The sequence below is a fragment of the Drosophila mojavensis genome, unplaced genomic scaffold (assembly GCF_018153725.1).
Source record: "Drosophila mojavensis isolate 15081-1352.22 unplaced genomic scaffold, ASM1815372v1 contig_80, whole genome shotgun sequence".
NCBI lineage: Eukaryota > Metazoa > Arthropoda > Insecta > Diptera > Drosophilidae > Drosophila > Drosophila mojavensis.
The window spans coordinates 8,192,800-8,207,209 of NW_025318906.1; the positions used below are offsets into that span (position 1 = coordinate 8,192,800).

The following is a 14,410-nucleotide window of genomic DNA, read 5'->3' on the forward strand; positions in this document are numbered from 1 at the left end:
TCTTCCTCTGCTATTCTGTCCCCTGGGCTGCTCCTCTAACCAATGTCGATTCATGCTTTATTTAAGCATATTAACAGTCAATCTGCTCGACGTATTCATTTCCGTTTTGTTTTAAATGCCAGTTGAGATTCGAAAATGTTAGTGGAACAATATCTGGTTTGACTGCAAAAAAAAAACCCCTTACTTGACATCAAAGTTTAAACAACATCAAATTCGAAAGTAAAAACAAAAAAAAGCCAAAAAAAAATTCTATATATCTGTAAATTAAAATACGCAATTGAACTGTGGAGAGAAAAGAGCGCGTAACCAAATTATGGACGGCAGTGGCGACAATCAGCTAACGGTGCGTTACAATCGACGGCCGTTGAATCGACGTGTTCAGATGATACTGCAGGACTATCGGCGCTGGGAGCAGCCGGCGGCGGCCTTCGGCAATCCCAATGTGACGCTGCACGGCCATGCGGGCCAAGAAATGGGATTGCTGAACCGTGACTTTGCGCTGCCCATCAATCTGGACGCCGAGGCGGACGATTCGGGGTTTGAGTCGGGCAGCGAGAGCGATTTGTTATAGCCTATCGTGTGGGCGATATGTGGTAAACCAGTCCAGTTGCATATATATCTTAATAAATTTAATGAGAAAGTGTTCCAACGAAATTTTTACCCAAGTTTCTATTAGCGAATGGAAAAGTGAAATAATAAAAGCTGTGTGATTTATCATAGTTTTGGTTTATTTATGTCAATTTGATTTGTTCTCAAAACACAAGAGATCTACACATACATATACAGATACATACGTGTGTGTGTGAGTCCTGTAAATATGCATACATATACATACATATATATGTGTGTAAATAGATTAGTTAAGAGATTTGTTTTGCAATTACATTTACTTTACACATACAATATTTGATATATTTGCAAATATTTATTTTGTATACATTTTTAGTTTTTTCCTTTTTTTTTATAATACGGATAACGAGTACACGATTTTAATTTATATTTCAATTTTATGTTTATTTTTTGTCTGATATCTCTCAATTATTCTGTTTGCATTTTTTTATTATATTTGTTTTTGTCTTTGCTTTTTTCAGTACATTTATGTTGATTTTTACAAGAATTCATTTTGATTTATTTATGCATTGAATAAGTTCAAATGTTTTTCATGTTTGATTTCCTCTTTGTTTTATATAAAATTTCAAGTGCCTATTCACGTTTTAACTATCATTTTTGTTTTTCTACTTTTCAAGTATATGTTTGTTCAAGTTTCATTTATGCTTAAATTAAGTTAATTACTTTTATTTATTTATTTATTTTTATTTTTTTCATTTTTAAAGTGAATTAAATATCACGCCTAAAATAGTTGTAATTTTGTGTCTTTGCTTGATGTGGGAATAATGCTGAACTATAACTAAATAGCATAAATGATTGTTAGTTTAGGTCTAAATGTTAGGTTCGCTTCGTAAAAGTTTCATAATACTACGAGATATGGTGTTCTTCTTCTCTAAAAACGTTATACATATTATTCATATAATACTCTAAAATATTTATATTATTTTATTTTCTTTTTTTTTATAAATTATTACGTATTTATCATATAATTTATCATATATTTATCATATAAGTAGCTTTGAAATTATAAATCATTAATTGAACGATACAAAAATGTTGACATTGCAATCGAATAAATCAAAACTGCCATCTTAAACTACATAGTTGCAACTGATTATACAGATACGTAATACATTATTTGTCATTGTTCAGTTTTTTACGTTATGGATATAGTTGCTTAAAGTACGCTTCCATACGGTATGGGTTTTTTTCTCGTATAGAAATATATCGTAAATCAAATGTGATGAAGTTGAGAGTATTACGAGTCGAATGAGCCCGACTAGCTGATACCCTGTACCAAGTGTGCATAAAGTACTGCAAGTTGCTCTATCATTTAATATATACAAACAGAGTATAGAGAAAAGAGGAATTTTTAATCAAACAAACAATCGATAAATATCGATGATCAAACTATCGGATGTCCAATAATTTATTTCAAAGAAGTAATTAATAATCGCTATTTTTTATGTTTCATATCTGGGTTTGCAATAACTCTAAATTACATCAACCTAGCTATAGTAATAAACTATATTATCGATAGCCAAATGTAGAAGTTATCGAATATATTCAGTATTGCTTAGCCTCACTATGTTTTCCAAACTCTCACGAACAGACAAACGGATAGGACTCAGAAGGTAATGTGGTTTATGAGAATGCAGATGTTGATCAGGAATTAAATATGTGTATTGATTAGGAATATACATATATATTTATCAGTATATTTTTATGAATATTCCCAATCAATATCAGTTTAATATTTAATACCGCTGAGGTTTAATAGACTTTAGACTTTACTGGATACAGAGTATACGTACCTATCCGATATATATATGTATATTATATATGTATGATACTTATGATAAAATAAATATTTATAGATTAGTATTAAGTGTATATATATATATATATATATATATATATATATATATATATATTGCTATATATGTGGGTATATAGCATAGTGTGTATACGTTGGTATTGAGATGTGTGTCGTCTGTTGGGCTTTCAAGTACATCTATAAATTCTTTAAAATTTCTAATGGTGTGTATACATTCATTTGCATGCTGTGTTTGTGGGAGGATGAATGGTTGAGAAAAGAGAGAGAGAGAGTGAGAGGGTGCGCAGAGTTTTATGTTGTATGTGGCTCGACTAGATTTGTTCTTGTCGTGTGTAAAATGCATAAACATTAAGCTTATAAACTAGACTTTGCTCTCAGCAATTTGATCTGTTCCACTTAGCACATACACATACGACTACATGTGCGTGTGTGTGCTAGTGTAAATGTGTGTAAGTGTTGCTGATAGGTTCTTCGTATTTGTTTTAGTGAGTGTGCATTACACTCATGATAGGGAGGGCTTTACATTGAAATCCATAAATTGTTGAGCTAGCACAGAGCAACTGGGTATCTGTGTAGTCTGTGTGAGTGTGTATGTGTGTGCGTGTGTGTGCGTGTGTGTCTGTGTCTGTGTATATATATTTAATTCGTTTTTATGGATGAGTTATCTGCTGCAGTTGAAGATTTTAATGAATGCCCATGTTTAATTCCAATTCAATTAAAATTCAATTAATTTGTATTAATTTCGTTTTTACCTCATTATTATTTTTCGCTTTTTTTTACCTTATTTCATTTCGAATTTTTGGTTGCAATTTGTGTCTATATGTATGCATTGCATTGTAATTTGAGTTGAATTTATATTTATTTGCCAGATTTTTCTGAAGTTTTCTGAATTTTTTTCCGTTTTTTTTTTTTTTTAATTTTTTTATTTTTTTATTTGCAACTTACAGCACAAACCCGTAACCTCAGTAACCAGTCGCATCGAATAGGTCGGGCAGCACGAGCGGCGGACAGTTGTGCGGACTGCACGTGACGCTGGGCAGCTCATCAGGTGTCACCGCATCCGTGCAGATGCACTGCAAACAGTTGCCAGTGTCCTGTGGCAGAATTTCACCAATTTTATACAATTTGCCTGCAACAGCAATCAAGTGGAGTGGAGTGGAGTGGAGAGAGAGAGAGAGAAAGAGAGACAGAGTTATTCTTACGTTAGTTGTTGTTGTCTATAGTGCTGTTGTTGTTGTTGTTCTTGTCAACTTACCAAGCACATTGCACATACGCCCCGTTGCCAGCGGCGCTGTTGTTATAATCGTTGTCAGCGTGTAGGGCGGCACATACTGATTGCTGCTGCTGCTGCTGCTGCTGCCATCGCTGCTGTTGGTGATGGGCACCCGCGGCGCTGCTGTTGCTGCCGCTGCTGTTGCTGTTGTGGCTGCTGCTGTTGGTTGCATTGTTGTTTGTTGTCTTGCGCCCACGTCAGACGTTTGGTTGTCATTTGCAATTAAATCCGTTTGCGCTTTGGGCAACTGCCGCTGCTGCTGCTGCTGCTGGTGCTGCTGCTGTTGTAGACGCTGTGGATGCACATCGACAGCAGTTAGCGTAATGTCAATATTGACAACGCTTCCATTGAATTCACTGCTGTAATCATTGTAAGAGCTACGAAAGAACACTGCATCCGCATTGTCAGCTATGTTGTTGCCGTGCCTGTTGCCATTGTCTTTGCTGTTGCTGCTGCTGCTGCTGTTGCTGTTGCTGTTGCTGTTGCTGTTGCTGTTGCTTTTGTTAATGCCAACATCATCGATTATTGTTGATGCTGGTGTTTCCTGCTGCTGAACGGCAACTGATGCTGCTGCTCCGACGGCTCCGGCTGATGCTGCTGCTGCTTCTGCTTCTGCTTCTGCTGCTGCTGTCAAGCTATCGTCGAGCGTGTTTGTGCTGTCAACATTGAGTTCCGTCGATGTCAGCCAGCGATGAAATGCATCGTCAGCTTCCTCAATTTCCTGATCCTGTTGCAGTCATAAACACACATCCAAGCACACACACACACACAGAGAAAGATTAATCCAATTTTGATTATTATAATAGACTTAATATAATGCAATTTAATGGATCGTTAAAGAGGCAGCCAAAGACAGCCTAATGGCTACTAAATATTCTTCATCAAGTCTCATTGCTGCCGCCTTGAGGTCAGCTACGTAAGCATTAAACTGGAATAAATAATAAAGCAGGTCGAGCATAAAATATTCTTTTTGCTAAAAGCTTTGCTACAGATTCCAGCGCATGTCCATAAAGTGCACGATCCTTAAAAACATAATTGGCTACACTTTAGGAGCAGCTCTTGTCTGTCACTCCCCCATTCGGGTCACTGACTGCAACGGCAACCACTGGCATTTGCTGTTGCTGCTGTTGCTACTCCTGCTCTTGCTGCTGTTGCTGCTGCTGCTGCTCCTGCTACTGCTGCGGCTTATGGGTATTTTGTTATACGCTTGCACTGAGAGTATCTGAGCTTAGTCGAAAAGCAGGTAGTTTAAGGACTATTATTTAGAGCATTATTTGAAGATACTATTGAGTAGGCTTCAAGTCAAATATGACGTGCTAACCGTGAAGGATTTTTTATTTGATTGACGTAAAATAATAAATAATTTACATTTTATGCTATTTCTGTATGGAGCGATAATTAAAACTTTCTTCATTTGCAAAATTAATGAATGCTGCCTGCTTTAATATTTATGGAAATTGAAGTCTTTGACTTTTTATTTAAAGATCTCAAATCACCAGGAAGATTACGCTATACCGATAAGGCATATATTTTGTATATATTATTATATATGTTTTTTTTTTTTTTTTTTTTTTCGTACCAATTCAAGTATTGTGAATTTAATTTCTTATTTAAAATTATGTTTTTAGTTGTTTTAAAGTTATATCAATAATTTAAATTTGATTGAGTTTGATAAATATTTTATTTTATTTATTAAATAATTTAATAGAAAAAATGTTTATTATTTTTTTTAGTTTATTTATTATTTATTTATGTTTTTTTATTTATATATTTAATTATTTATTGTTTTACTTTAATAATTTTTTTTTTAATTTCTTTTTTTTATTTATTAATATATTTATTTATTTATTTTACTTTATTATTATTATTTTTTTTTTTTTTCCAAACATTGCGTTATATGAGTTTAAATGAAAATTAAATTTTCAATTTATTATTTTACATTTTAATTTTTATCGATAGCTTTAAACCAATTTATCAAGGATTGTAATAATATATAAAATAGAGAAAATATATCAATCAAACTATAAAACCCTTTATATATACTTCTATAAACTTTAGCAACAATAGCTTTCCTCTTACATTTATCTCTCTTTGCCGTGAAGCAACTCTCAAGCAAATTCATCTAACTATGAAATTGAACAAACGATAAGGCGCTTGACTGGCTGCATAAACAACTATTTTGCCACTCAAAGGATATCTATCGATCAGAGTCAAAGAGGAGTGCTTTGCCTTATCTTAAAGCTGCCCGTCTGTCTAACTGTCTGCAGAGTATTCAGCATTTTGTCAGCTCTATGTAAAGTCTGATTGCTTATATTTCATTTTTGTTTTTTATTTGCACTCACATTTGTATTTCCAATGGCAACCGCTGTGGCTGTGGCTGCTGCTGCTGCTGTTGCTGCTTGTTGGCTGCGCGGCGTTGTCATCATTTCAATTGTGGTTGCAACTGCAGGAGAAGCCATTGTTGTCGCCCTGCCATTGCTGTTGCCATTGCCGTTGCTATTGCTGCTGGTTGTCAATGCTGTTGCTGGTCGCTTGGTTGGTGGCTCGGGCAAAATATCGCTGTCGGTTTCCGCCTCATCAAAGTTTTTATCAATGCCCAAGACAGTGTGGAGTTCAACAACTGCGTTCGCCTTTTGCAATATCTTTTGCTGTTGCTGCTGTTGCTGTCGCAGCTGCTGCTGTTGTTGCTGCTGCTGTTGTTGCAATCGTTGCTTTTCATGCAGCAAATGCTGCTGATGATGCTGATGCTGATGATGTTCATGCTCCTCCGTTTTGTAGTCATAATAAAGTAGCGCTGGCAAATTTTCGGGAAAATTTAAAATCTTGCTGGACGAGTGCGGTTGCTGATGGGCGTGTAAATGTTGTTGCTGCTGATGCTGTTGCTGTTGCTGTTGCTGATGCTGTTGCTGGTGCTGATGTTGCTGCTGAGGCGTTGGCAATTGCTGTTGATAATGCGTTTCCTTTGCTGCTTGATTAACAGCAGCAGCCGAGATGTGCTGCAAGGGTTCCTTCAGCTGTTGCTGCTGCGATGCTGTTGCCAACTTTTGCTGCTGCGGCTCGTGTTTGTGTTGCTTGATTATATTGTAGTTGCTGGCCTCGCTGCTGCTGTGGTTGCCAATGCTGTCGCTTCTTTCTTGTTGCTGCTCCTCCTGCTGCTCCTGCTGCTGCTGCTGCTGTTTAATGTCTGGCTTTTCATAATCCGGCGCCTGCTTGCGGCTTTGGTAAACTTCGTAGTCATTAAAATTCTTTTGATTCTTGTGATGCTTGTGCCGCTTGCCCGCCTTTCTGCCCATTTTGTGCACTTTTGTTGATTTTCTCGTTGTGGTCTCGTACCGATATGGATCCGAATAGTCGCCAGCAGCAGCTGCAGTAGCTGTCGTCATCGTCGCTGTCGCTGTCGCCGTTGCTGCTGCTGCTGCCGTCGCTGCTCTGTTTACATTCGTCTTATCTGCTTTAGAAAGTAAAAAGTTGCATCTACATTTTTGTGTATTAAAACACATAAAACTGAATTCAAACTAACCGCATTTCTCCCACCAGCAAAAGATTTCGCCGTCCATGCAAAGGCAAACCTCGCAGGCATCAAAACGCGGCACCTGTCAAGAGAAACCAGAGAAATAGAGAGAGAAAAAAAGGAACAAGGGCTTAGCAAATCTGTCTCCCGCTCAAAACCCCAAAAAACAATATCGAACATGTTTGCTGGCTGCGTGTCTGAAATGTCACGTTGTTCGTTGTGTTGTTGTTTTAGCCATTTTATTTTTGGTCAACAAGCAAAGCCAAAAACAGTGAAATGAATGACAATGCGTTCCGAATGCGAATGCAGTAACAGCTGCTTCGCAATGGCCCCCCAAACCAAAGCCAGAGCTAAATGCAGCATAGAAAAACGCTTTAAATTTAGCTTCAATTAAAATTGCATCAAAAGAGCTGAAATTGCGAAATAATTACGAGGAACAAAAAATATATAAATGCAAAAAAAAAAAAAATATAGTATATGCTAATTGCCCAGAGATCTTTACAGCTTGTTTAATGGAATTTTAATAAAATGAAATTTACTGAACTGTAGCGAGCTTTCCGTTTGAGTAGACAATTTAAGCCAAACAAAGTATCCTTTATAATTTTAATATTTTTTTTATTAACATATAACTTGTATATTTATACGATATATATGCATGTGTATAAAATTGCTGTGCCTGATACTTGAATAAATAGCTGCAGCCGGATTTCACTGATTTTTAATTAATAAATGGCCAAACTTTGCAGTGAAATACAAAAGTTTTCGCCAAGTTGAATTTTAAATTCAAGGAAATTACTCGCTCAAAAGTTTTGTATGATTTATTAAAAAAAAAAATTTCAGCAATATAAGACTAAATTTGCATTTGGCAACTGTTTGCTAAACACATCAAAAATTTTATAGTTTAAAAGTTAGTTGACATAGAATTCTTTCAGAATATAATTAAGAAATGAATGTGAAGAAAGATTGAAAATTCTTTGAGAATACGATCAAAGTTTCAACTATACATATACTTGAATTTCAGTAGATTTTTTAATTTATATATATTTTTGAAATTTTATTTTATATGTTTTTAAAATTAAATATATATTTCAAATATTAGGCAGATTTAACTTGAAATTTAAAATAACAGGTAATTTTGAAAAATATTTTATAATTTTTTTGTGGGAAAAAAAAGATAAAATATTTTTTTTTTTTCTATAAAAGGAAAATTAAAAATATAACTACTATTTAATTTTTTACTATGAAAACTATTTTATAAATGTTTTCCCATTATTTTTGTTAAGCTCAGCAATATTAATAAATAAATATTAATATAACAATAACCCATTCAGGAAATGGACTAAATCTCAATAAATCACAAGCCGTAAATGTACACAGCATATATCATAACACATATATCCTGTTAAATTGTGGCTAAAACAACATTTATCAAAAAGCTTTCGCCAAGAGTTCCAACTGTGAAATCAAGGTCTGAATAAGTCATTTTGAAGCCCTGCCAAGAGCAAGAAAATGCCGTTTAGAGCATGTGGTGCAACCGCATATGAATATGCGCACAGGTGCAGTAAATGTAGCAAAATCCTTCCCTATGTGTGTGTGTGTGTGTGTATGTGCTTACCTTTTGTCCGTGTGTGTACTTGTGGCCATTTGTGAAGCATGCCGCTGCTCGACTATGCGGCTCCAAGTCGTCCTCAGCCGCCAAGTCGCTGTTGGAGTTGGCATTGAGGTTGTTTTGGTTGTTGTTGCCGTTGGTGTTGGTGTTGGTATTGGAATTGGAGTTAATGCCGGATTCCATGTCGGCTCTCTGCTGCAGCTCAGCGTCGCTCAGCATTTGCTCGGACAGCAGTCGAGCATCGTATTTGGCCTGCGATTGTGCCTCGTCCAGGTCGTAGTTGAAGTCATCCACGTGCTCATCCAAATACTCGAAGGGCAGTGCTGTGATCCCAGCAGGAGTCACAACAGCAGCAGCAGGTAAACAGGAGGCAAAGAGAAGATGGCAAAAAAAAAGGCGCTATAAGCTGCAGTTGAATTGGCTTTTGGCTCTCAGTGTTGTTGTTGTTATTGTTGTTTCAGCTTGAAGGTTATTTAAAGCTGTGCTAACTGGTCTAAAACCGTTTTGTGGGCTATTATTGAGGCTAAGCTGCAATCAGCAGGCTGTTGCCACCTTTTCTGAAAGGTCATAAACTTACGACCGACGACTGACGACTGACGACTGCCAACTGTTTGCTTTCGCTCTCTCATTTTTCTTATTTTTTGTTTGGCTGCTTTTTGTTCTTCATGCTGCTCACATATTTGATAAATTATCATAAAAAATAATGAAAAGCATAACATTTGCGAGCACTTGGAAATAAATCAAAAGCGCGCATAAAACACAAGCTCCACAAACACACACGCACACACACACGCATTCGGGCGGAGATTTGTGTGGATGTGCGTGTATGTGTGTGTGTGTGTGTGTGTATGCATGTGAGCTTGTGTGTTTTATGGCATTTGTCATTAAATCAAAAGGCTGCGCTCATAATGACATCAAGCGAAGTCGGACCAAGCGGAGCAAATCACAAATGGAAAACGTAAAACACAATTGAAGCGTGCGCTCATAAAATGTGCATAATTTATTTGACACAGATTTTAAGCATCATCATTCTAGAATATTTTATTTTTCTTTAAATTTTATTAGAAAATTTTTAATAAAATGATGAATATGCTTAACATGGTATAAAAATAAAAGAAATGTTTTCATCATATTGTCACTTTGATCTTGATTAATTTTGATCTAAAAAAATCAAAAAATAAAAAATAAAACAAATTACATTTTTTTACTCTTATAAATATTAATATCAAATGAATATAATCAGTTTGAAAAATTGTTAAATATGATGCTTAAAAATTCTCTTTTTTTTTAGTTTTTTCTGCACCAAAAAATTTAATAAATTCAAAATAATTACATACTTTTACTGATAAATAAAATTTCTATAAATTAAAGAATCTTCAACAGATTTTTTATTGATTGTAATCCTTACAAATAATTTAAAGAATAATGTTGTAATTTAGTTTTATGTTAACAAGTTTCTTCTGTCTTTTTCAACTGTCTTCCGACTTACGACTCCCTTAAAACAAAACTTTTTAATGAAAAATAGATGCTCAACTCTGCAACAATGTAAACCTTCAGTGCTGCTCTCTATTTTAGAATGCAGTGCAAGATTGGCCAGCAGTTAGCGAACTGTGTAATGTCTTTTACATCGGTTGGCCAAGCGGAAGATGGGGTTGCTACTATTCAAGACTCACCCTCGACCAGGTGCTGTTCGAGTCGCAGTAATCCAAAGATGTTGCAGCTATGGCCGAGCAGCAGGGCGAGCCACAGACAATTGATGCGCGTCATGCTGATGGCCCGCTGGTGGCTGCTGCAGCTGCTAATAAGTCGTGGCATGTTGTTCTCGTTTCCGTTTCCGCTGCCGGTGCCTGGGCGTCGTCCTTTGTGGATTTCACTTGCACTTAGTGGCGCATTCTGCTGCGCTTTGCACACAAAATAAACAACCTTCGCACACACACACACACACAGAGGACACAGTTCACAGTTCTTTTCGTTGTTTGTCTTACAGCTTCTTCTTCTTCTTCTTCTTCTTGTTTATTTATTTTTTTCTTTTATTATTATTTATTTTGTATATGTTGTAGCTGTAGTTTATTTTCGTACGAGTACTGCAGTTAGCTGCGCTGCTGCGGGCTGTTGCTCGTGTTATTTTTATTACGCACTTCACAGCTGCCCTCGCAAGTAGGCAACAGTTTTCTGTGCTTGCTCAATGCCCATCTACTAGCAAGTATATGTATGTGTGTGTGTGAGTGAGTGTTATTTGAAACATCTATTACCATTCCCATTGCTTATATTCAATTCATTTGCCAAGTTGGTAATCGCACAACTGTGATTTGCCATTGCTACGTGCCAGGCAGCAACAGCTAACCAACTAACCAAACCTAGCCACTCCTCACTCCTCACTCTCCAGTGCCCCTGGCCCCAAGCCCCATTCAATCAGTGAGTGAGGCAAACCAAGCCAAGCCAACCAACAAGTGTTTCTTCACTTTCGCGCTACGTGCCTTATATAAGAGAGCGGCAACAAAAAAGTTGGCCAACAGGCACAAGACACAAGGGCTCAGCTCAGCTCAGCTCAGCTGCGCGTGTTGTAAACAATTTGAAATCAAATAAACGCCATTAGCTAATCAAAAGAAAGTGTTGATGGGTTCTCTAGTTCCCTAAGCTATCTGCCCCTAACTAAAATAAATAGTAAAAGCAAGTAAAACCTCATTAAAATTTACATAATGACTACGACTACACATGCATATTGCTGAAAGAGGGAGTGAGAGAGAAAGACAGAGAGAGAGAGAGAGAGAGACGGCTATGAAAGTTAATGAACTACTTGGATTTAATGATGGATAAACGCTTGAATCTGCTCTAATATCCAAGGCTGATATTTAATTGGGCATTTATAATTATGGAAAATATGATTATTGGAATGCAAATTTAAAGGAGTAGAAGTTTCTTGAAAGCATAATTATTGATATAAAAATTAAGATATAAATATACAAAGTTATTCTTTATTTTAGATATTCATTGTAAAACTTTGAAAAGCAAAAAAAAAAAAAGAAGAATACTTCTCTTAATTTTTATAGAATATACATATCTTAGACTAATTATCTATATCTCACCTTAAGATATTTTATAAAAATTAAAAAATGATATATGTTAATTTTGAAATTTATTCATACATCGAATATAATAAATATATGTATGTATGTATGATAAAACATGCATATATGTTTACTTGCATACTAAAAGAAAACTATATTCTAGATTCTTCTCAAAAATAAAAATAAAATCCCTAAGAAATATCTCTATAGATATATATAAAACACATAAAAATATAAATGATATATTTGCCTTTTTAGGAATACTTTCAGAATACCCCTAACAGAAATAAAAGATTTCAATAGACGTACACAAGCTCTACATCATCTCTCTTCTCTTCTCCTCCCAGGATAATCCAGCCAGGCCCAGTCAAGCCAAAAACTAGCAAGGACCATTTGGCCATTGTAAGGATTTGGCGAGGAGCGCGGCGGCGCTAATGCAGAGCTCAAATTCGCATAAAGTGTTTATCGGCAAACAAAGCTGAGGTAAGTGCACTGTCAGAGTGCTTAATTTATGGCATAAAAGGATAGAGGGACACAATCAGAGCATAGAACTGAGTAAAACAAAACACTTGAGCTAAACAATTCGCTGCGAGGTAAATGCGGAAGTGAGAAGCCAAAAGCGAAAAGTGGAAACAAAAAAAAAGAAGCAGAAATAAAAAAAATCAAACAAACAAAGGGAAATCCAAAGAAAGCAGGAAATCAGAATGTGGAACGTGAAGTGCGAAGCGCTGGCAGCCAGTGAGTGTGAGGGGGGAAGCGGAAATTCATTGCCAGACGTTTGAAGTGTGAGAAATTAGCGCAATGCACAGACATCAGGCAAACACACACACACACACACACTCCCACGCAGACACACTGGCACACACAGACGCACAACAATGCTTTGATAACTTTTAGTGTCATTGCAGACTCCTCGGGTGGCCGCTGGGGCGTATGCGCAATATTTGATTTACGTTTAATTTGTAACAACTTCCGATGCACATGCTCAGTCACTGATTAAATTTCCAATTTAATTTATATGCATGCACGCACACAGACACACACAAGCACTCACACACACGGACACATATTTTGTTTAGATATATAGTTAAAGCACTCGGCTAATTACATAATTAAATTTGTTGTCAATCAGCAAATGCAGGTCATGCAAATGATGCGCTGCACTCGGCACGCTTCACGCGTCTAATCAAACTGACAGAGTGACTGAGAGTGATACGCGGCGGCTACGCAATGCTTGCTGTGAGAGAAACGCGTCGTTCAGGCTCAACGATGCAGCGGCCACTGTTGCCGCCAGATGCTGTGCGATGTCTATTTAAGCAGCCGATGCCACAGCTACAGCAGCAGGAGTAACAGAAGCACTAACAGCAGCATCAACAGCTCAATCTGCGCTCTCTCTCTTGCTGTTAAGCTTACGCTCTCAGCTGTTGGCTTTTTATGAATGAGTTTGTGTGCGCTAAACACAGCTCAGCTGAGAGCAGTTGCTTAACAGCGCGCTCACTGTTAATACGCTGTGAGCCAACAGTCTCTCTGTGTGCATGTGTGTGCCATTTGTGTGCGTGCTGCCTGTAAATTATATTAAAATGATTCAGTTTTGTGCAGCCATTTGCTCAGCCTCTTTGTGCAAATTGCATTTGGGCAGCCCTCAGTCTGATTGTTGTTGTTCTTGCTGCTGTCGCTGTTGTTGCTGTTGTTGTTGTTGTTGCCATCCATTAAACGTTAACAGTGCAACAACAGACGCAACTTTACGCACACAGCGCCATAAACGTTGGCTTTCTTTTTATGATTATTTTTGCGTAAAGTGTAAATATGTAAATGTCCCGGCTCACACACACACAGACACACACACACATGCCAACGCACACACATGGCATCACTTCACTGCCTCTGACTGACAGGAGATGTGAAGCCCAGGCTGGGCCTGACGCTTGTTAGACATGACAATGCGTGTTTGTGTCAGGATAACTGTCAACAGTTGCCCATTCTCTCTCTCTCGCGCGCGCTTTTTGCCCCCTCCCGACAGAAAAAAAAAATCTCTTTTAGTCTCACACATGCGAGTCCTTTCAGTTGCTAATTTCTTTTATAAATTTCATGCGCTACATTTACATAAAAAATCATTTTCATATTCATCAAGTGTCGCGCTGTCACACTTCACTTCGCGCGCACATATCTTGGCAATGTGCATAAACATAAATGCCGTTAAGCACGCAACAGTTGGCACATGTCCCATAGACGGACGAAATGCGATATACTAATATGATATATGCGTATGTATGATATATGGCATGAATATGTCATAAATGGCAACGCAATCGATTTGTTTCCGGCCACCCCCAAAAGCCAACGAACTAAACGGAAATCAATGTGGGCTGACATCTGAAAAATGTCAATTGCCTGCAATATTTTCACTTTGCGCCACAGACAACACCAACAATACCAACAACACGAACAGCATCGCCAACAACAACAACAACAACAACAACAGAAACAATCATCTATGTGAAAT

At 37.0% G+C, this 14,410-nt stretch overlaps 1 protein-coding gene across 5 annotated transcripts; it reads right to left on the reverse strand.

Annotated features, from left to right (window-relative positions):
• Positions 1-3,346: 3,346 nt before the first annotated feature.
• LOC6579089 (GATA zinc finger domain-containing protein 10) lies at positions 3,347-13,211 on the reverse strand. Of its 5 annotated transcripts, none has more exons than XM_032730116.2 (7): positions 13,016-13,211; positions 10,513-10,948; positions 8,846-9,162; positions 7,240-7,312; positions 6,062-7,170; positions 3,702-4,446; positions 3,347-3,575 (listed from the first exon to the last, which is right to left on the reverse strand). In XM_032730116.2, exons 2-7 carry the CDS (start codon positions 10,652-10,654, stop codon positions 3,409-3,411), a joined length of 2,553 nt encoding a protein of 850 aa, XP_032586007.1. In that variant the 5' UTR covers positions 10,655-10,948; positions 13,016-13,211; the 3' UTR covers positions 3,347-3,408. The 5 variants fall into 5 exon arrangements, with proteins under 5 accessions (XP_032586007.1, XP_032586008.1, XP_032586005.1 ...); XM_032730117.2 differs by having other exon boundaries at positions 6,062-7,167; positions 10,513-11,032; XM_032730114.2 differs by having other exon boundaries at positions 10,513-11,032.
• Positions 13,212-14,410: the final 1,199 nt, after the last annotated feature.